Source organism: Manis javanica, chromosome 3 (assembly GCF_040802235.1).
Source record: "Manis javanica isolate MJ-LG chromosome 3, MJ_LKY, whole genome shotgun sequence".
Taxonomy (NCBI): Eukaryota; Metazoa; Chordata; class Mammalia; order Pholidota; family Manidae; genus Manis; species Manis javanica.
The window spans coordinates 50,677,974-50,684,938 of NC_133158.1; the positions used below are offsets into that span (position 1 = coordinate 50,677,974).

The window sequence follows — 6,965 nt, forward strand, 5'->3', positions numbered from 1 at the left end:
ATATAAAGAGCTCTGCCCAGTGCTCTGGGCACGACACGGCCCACCCCAAGAGAAAGAAAATTTGCTGAATGAAATGGTGTCACTATGAAGTACTGGAGGAATAGTAAAGGATGTTGTAGTAGCCCAAGAGGAAGCAGCACAAGGAGGAGCAGTGGCCCGAGAAGCAGCAGCATGAGCTTGGAGGCTGGCAGGTGCCGTGGGGCAGGTGGAGGATGTAGTGGAACCGTCAGCCCCAGAAATGGAGGAGTGGAGGTCTGACGAACGGGTGAGGGTGGAGGCCCTGCCGGTGCCGGAGGCATCAGCCCCTCCTCGGTTGAGACCCCACCTGGGTGAAAGCTGGTGGAGGAGAGCTCGAAGGACTCGGCAGTCGCAGGTTCCTCAGGAGAGGTGCCACCCCCTCCTCAGGCTGTGGAGCGCTCCATGCTCTGCTTCTAACCTCAGGCTCAAGCACAAAAGGAAAATAAGGTCTGCTTCTCGAAGGAAGAATTTAAAGGGCCCCATGAAGTTCGCGAGGACCCAGATGTGGGTTGGTTTGAAAAGGCAGGAGGAGACAGAGAGAAAGTGGATGGCTGGAGCTGTGGCAGCAACTGAGACTGGAGCAGCATTCCAACCACTGAGGATGAAGCAGAAGCCAGAGATAAAGCAAGATTTTCTGCTGGAGAGGCTGGAGAAGGTGGGTATTGTAAGGCCCACCCATGGTCCTTTTGGTTAACTAATGATAATTTGTTGTAATTTTTGTTATTTGTATATTGTCGTACATTATGGAATTTGGTTACAATGCTCCAGCTTTCTTGCACAGGGAGCATTGCAGAGGATTGAGGGCATATAGATTGAGAGGCAAGAATCCTGGAGGGGTGGAGTGTGGATGAATTGAAGGTTCCTGTGGCCAGGATTCTCACCTGGCCCTGGTTGGCTAACTCACTACACACGTGTGGGCAATGCATTGTTACTGACTCTATATAAAGAGCTCCGCCCAGCGCTCTGGGCAACACCGTGGCAGGGCTGCAAGGCTGCAGGACAGCAGAGCAGAGCAGAGTCTGGAGTGGTGGCAGCACCGAGGACAGAGGCCCAGAGGACAGCTGTGCACGTCGACTGTGCAGGCAGAGAGGCCCAGAGGCAGAGACCAGCTTGCTGCATGCAGACTTGGTCTGAATGAAAGGGATTTTAGTGATTGACCTACCACCATGGAAATAAAGTTGGGTATAACCCTTTCACCCCAAAAACATTCTACTATCATTTCTTTGGTCACACTGACTCCATAGTGAACTTGCCTGGGGCTGAAACCCATTGGCAAAACAAACCCTTGGGCTGAATTAAATTAAAACTGTTTCTGTACAGTTTTTTCTTAAAGCTTTTTGTAAAATGTGATTGTATATTTTTAGGAGTGAGGTGTCATTTCAGTGATGTTTTTCATACTTGACACTTGGAAATTTATCTCCTGAAACACTGAGAAATAAAGTTTGGAGAAACTGCTGCTATGGTAGCTTTTGAAGAATAGCTAGAATGCAGAAAATTAACAAAAGGAAAGGGAAATTTGGGAGTGAATGTTGTGGCTTTGGGAAAAGCCAGTGGCCAGACTGATGAGAAAAATGGAGAGGATGGAGAAAGGAGGAAGAGTATTTCAAGATGCATTGTTACTGGAGATTGCTGGTTTCGGAGTTGGGGTTCTCGGGGACTATGGATTTGTGTTTAGTTTGGTTTACTTTTCCCTAAATCTGGCATAGCCACTTTTTTGCTATGTTGCACAAGGCTGCCCATCTGTAAGTGTTTGAGAATTGACAAGAGCAAAAGCCTAGCATAATGCCTGGAAACAGTAAGTGATCGATAAATGGCTGTTATCTGTCCCTGATGGCTTTGCCTAAAGGGTGTTACCTTCCTCCCTCGATGGCTTTTTAGCCTTTCGTCACAAGGTGGCGTGCCACCTTAAGAAAAACCAGTCCAGAGTCCGTTGGTTTCTGTTTTGTTTGGAGCCTGTCCTGTGCTTACTTTCTGTAGCAGTTTTAACACAGCTGAAGTCATTTTACAAAGGGTTTTCAGATTATAATATATGTGTCTTAATTCTTTTAGCTCTACCAAATAGGATATTCCAAATTTTCATAAGTAAGTATGGCAGGACAGGTCTTCTAGTCCCTCGTGAATCAGGCCTATGCAGGGAGTCCTGGATCTTTGATTTAGGGGCACCTACTGCGTGTACCAAAAAGGGATTCAGTGTGATGTTAAATGTGTTTGTCTCCTGTTGTGAAAGTTGTGAATTTAGATATTGATGAACTGTTACTTGGGAATAACTTCAGACTTACAGGAGAGTTAGAAAAATAGCTCAGTGAATCCAATTTAACCTTCAGATCCCCCATATATTAACATTTTTACCACATTTGCTTTAGTCTAGGTTTTTCTAAGATGTTTGACCAAATGCTGTGGATGTGATGACTTTTTACCCTTGACCCTTGAATTCATCTTGTATAGTTCTGCAAATCATAGCTGCTGTGCAATACCAAGATCGGGAAGTTCACATTGATACAATACTAAGCACTTTATTCAAATTTTGCTGATTGCCTCACTAATGTGCTTTATAGTAAAGAAGAATATGCGTTTTTTCTGTTCCAGAATTCAGCCCATGGTCACGCATTGCATTTGGATGTCATTCCCCCTCAGTGGCTTTTTGGAACAATTCCTCAGCCTGTCTTTCATGACCAGGTGTTTTGGAAGCGTGCAGATCAGTCGCTTTGCAGTTGCTTTGCTTCTCAGTTGGGGTTTGTCCGATGTTCCCTCATGATTACATTCAGGTTACCGGTCTGGGGCAGGACTACCACAGAAGCGGTGTTTGTTATGCTGTCAGTACAACATATCAGCAAGAGATTTCGAGGACATCATTTCAGGACACATCGGTCCTGTTGTAACTTTATTTGCCTGCTCAAGGTATCCATCTGGTTTCTCCCCTGTAAAGTTGCTATTTTTCTCCTTTGTAATTAATTAAAGTACCTTATGGGGAGAGAGACCGATTAATAAATCAAATAGAATAGATTCATTGTCTTTTACTCACAGAATTATGTGGAGTTGAACTGAAGTGGCTCTGTGATGGGGTAGAGGAGATATACAATTTGTGTGTAACAAATTAGAATTTTTACCTTACATGTATACATGCTTCTCGCCTGGTTTAAGAAAGCCCCACACATGGATTAGGGGAAGGTTTGGCCTCATCCTGAAATCTGTCTGTGTTCAGCCCCTTCCATCCCAGTGTTTATTGCCAGATCATTGTACTTTCATTTTATAAAATACGTGTGATATTATTTCATTGTAAAAAGGAATATCCTCATAGAAAATGGCTGGAAAATGTGGAGTAGAAAAGAAATTCACATTACCATCTAAAACCCACTAGGGGCATTTTGGTGTATAGTAAGTTTTAAATCTGATTTTGCAAGTTAGCATGGAAACCTCACCATTCATTTAACAGTCTTTCATGAAAAAAGTCTACCAAAATTATTTTTGGAACTTCAGTGGCTTATAAATCAGGATTACTAGCAATTGTGGTGTACATCTGTGTTGTGTATATGGCACCCCTGCAGTTGTGCAGCACATAACCTATGCAAATATGTGTGACTCTGACTATGGGTGCTGTGGACTGAAATCAACACAACTCTTCTGTTTAAAAAAGACAGTTTATTCATAGTGTTACTGAGGATTATGGCCAGTGAAATAACCTGGGAGTTTTGGTAAACTGCTTCAAAGCCCCTTCATTTGGAGACATCTTAATTTCTTTTTCTACAGCAGGGGATATGTACAGAGAAGAGGGTACATTTATCAATACATCAAGTGACGTGGCATGGATACATTTAGTTAGTGTCCTAAAGGATTGTGCTAGACACGTTCTAGCGTGATGTGTGGTGGGAGGCGGCAAGGATCAGGGTCTCATTAGGTGGCTGACTTCATCTTCCATGGGGATGGAGAGGCTGTAGGTGACATTAATCTTATCAACACTGACCAGAAAATTCCTCACTGACTACATTTCTGGGGGGAGGTTGAAGCTGCAATTAAGGTAGGTATTCAGCCTGATTGGTGACTCGGCCTAGCTGAAGTGACCCCATGTTGGGTCTGTGTCTCTTTTTAACTGCTGTGCACAGCTTTCAGTAGGAACATGGGGCAGGCCACTTGAGATGTTTAGGGGACACTTGGAGGTGCAAACAGTCGTATTAAGGTTCACAGCAACATTTCAGAAAGGAACTAGTCAAGGAACATATCGGTTTAATTGATTAATTGAATTTTGTGCCAGGCAGGCCCTTTACCTCAGGGCACTACCTGGACTCGTCAGCTCTTTAAGGGCCAAGGCCTTCACTTACACTTTGAGCTACAAAACACACTTCCCACACTTCCCAAAACACACTCCCAGAGTCTATATCAAATCTTTCTGTTCACCTGAATGCAAAAATGAACATCTAATCCATGTTCATATTCATTATAAATTATTAGTCATACCTCTGTTCAAGTATAAGGAAAAATATCTTTAATTGCAAGGAAAAAATACCTTTTGCAAGTGATTTCATGCTTTTACTAGGGGTATGTATGTAAAGAAACCTTGAGGGCCTGCCATTTTTTAATAACTGGGGGCCCAATAAAAGTAATTTAATAATTGCCTTTATTTCTATCCTAGGAAATTTTAGGCAGTGTTGTGCTTAGGCCTTTTAGAGTGCTGCGAATTGCACTGACCAGTGCCCTCCCGAGCAAGGTGCTGCTCCAAGGGCCCAGGCACTAGCACCCACGCGGACCAGCTTCCCTGCCCTCTCTGTGCAGCCAAATGGCTCCCCTCACCTGGGTGCAAGAAAGCAGCCCCTTCTGCTATGTGCCAAGTAGAGAGCCCTCCCGGCTTCCTGAGGGGCCTGTGTGCAGCATGCAAGGCTAGGGAGGTCTGCCTTCCTCCTGCGAAATGGTGGACTCGCGCTCTCACCACACAGGACAGTTTAGGACGTTCTCAGCTAAGATGCAGGCTGTTTGGCAAATGGCAAATTTGTTTTCGAGGGCCCTAGGGCACGTCAAAGAGATACTTAGTTGTTTTCCAGTATCAAGAGGTGCATGATTACACAGTTCAGACTTAAACATTGTGGACGGAGATGAGAGATTGTTAAGTGAAAAATCACAAAGGCCGATGCCCCAAGCGCCAGCTAGGAACTGAGCAGCTGCCCCCGCCCACACGGTCCGGGGGAGATGGCAGCAGTGGCTTTTTATGTGTGTCCTATGGATACGGAGTCTTCTTCTCTGCCCCCACCCGGCGTCCAGCTCCTGCCCCGGGGCCTCCGCCCCCCACCCGCCCCTCACCCTACTGACCTCGGCTCCTTTCAGAGCCCAGAGCTCGCCCCGCCGCCCCCATCCCCGGGGGCGCCGCTGTCCCGACCGCGGTCTGCACGGTTGAGCACTGAAGAACGCCAGGGGGCGCTATGCATAGTGCAGCCCAGAGGAAACCCGTAAGAAAATTTCTGTCACGTCAATGTGAAGGGTCTTGAAGGATGGATGTCTTTGTCTAATTCACACAAAGGCATCTTACAGGTTAGCAGGGGAGTGGGCCTACTCTCCTCCATTGACGTGCACACTCCTGAACTCTATCCAGCCTTCCTAGTACACAGTCCATAATGTGCTCTATTGGACACATGCAAGAATTAAATTCCTCTCCTTCCATGTAATATGTGACCCCTGAATCAATCATCTCAGTGTCAAATGGGGTTTTGTAGGGACCTTCTGTAACTGCAGAAACCTAAAAAACGGGAGTGGGTGTTTTCTCTTCCTCTGAACTGAGCACTTCCTTGTCTCCATCAGGGGTCATTAAACTTTTTTTGTGAAGAGCCACGTAGTGAATATTTTAGGCTTTGTAAGCATACAGCCTCTGCTGCAACCACTCAGTTCTGCCTTGCCACGCAAAAGCAGCCATAGATGACAGAGGAAAGGACAAGCATTACTGGGTTCCAATAAAAGTTTATGGACACTGAAATTTCAATTTCATATACTTTTCATATGAGATGAAATATTATTCTTCTGATATTTTCTCAACCATTTAAAGATGTAAAATCTGTTTCTACTTTTCAGGCCACAAAAACCGGGAGCAGGCTGCATTTGGAACATGGTTTGCAGCTCTTTTATAGATGATTTATAAGGCTGCTTCCAAACCCAAACATTTTATGATTATGTACTTAGCTTGACTAGAAATTGGATTCCCAAATTAGCATTAAGTATTAATGCCATTGATTAGTCATTTATTTTACAAACTAGAACAGGTGTTTTTTTAGAAAATACTCCCGATGAAACAATTCCTGCTCTTCCCCCTAGATGACAGGCCAGCCCCACCCCTACTCAGGGTGTTCACTGAGGGTGGTCAAGGGGCCCACAGAGGGCTCTCGGGAAACTCAGTTTGGTGTTCGTGTCAGCCCCTCCCCATAAGGCAGTAATAACCTTGGAGAGCCTGGCCCCGGAGTGGTACCTGGACATGCTGGCTCTGAGTCTGTCACCAACTCAAAACGTTGCCTTCAACTAAGAAAGGACTTTCTGGGCCTGAGCCCCAGTGCCTTCCTGCCCCAGGACACTGGACCCATTCTGCCTTGAACCCAGTCTAGCCTTATCGAATCTGGTCCCATGGCCAGTCTGCTGGTCCCCAACTAGCCACTCCCTTTCCGCTGGGTTCCAGCTATTACCCTGCTCGCTTCTGCTTTGTACATCTTCGTCCCCTCCTCATGGGGCTTCACCCCATGACCCAACAGGGGAAGCTCTTCTATCCTAAACCCCCTAAATGCCCTGAGGTAGGTGATAACAATCTCATCTACTAGCTCTTCCTCCAAGCCTGTCCTGGCTGAAGGTGCACCTCCTGACATGGATGTCTCATGAGAGGACCTGAGGGGGTGGGGGCTGCGTGTGGTGTCCTTTTATCTCCTGTCACTCTGGATGGCAGGACACATGATACTTGGTTAGAGGGTCAGCCCAACAGCCAG

The 6,965-nt window shown here is 45.9% G+C and overlaps 1 protein-coding gene across 1 annotated transcript in view; it reads left to right on the top strand.

Annotated features, from left to right (window-relative positions):
• TMEM50B (transmembrane protein 50B) overlaps positions 1-3,021 on the top strand; it is a 41,218-nt gene extending 38,197 nt beyond the window's left edge. The window contains exon 7 of the mRNA XM_037014802.2: positions 2,605-3,021. Coding sequence (XP_036870697.2) covers positions 2,605-2,773 — 169 coding nt within the window. The 3' untranslated portion in view covers positions 2,774-3,021. The remainder of the gene's footprint in view (positions 1-2,604) is intronic.
• The last annotated feature ends 3,944 nt before the right edge of the window (positions 3,022-6,965 follow it).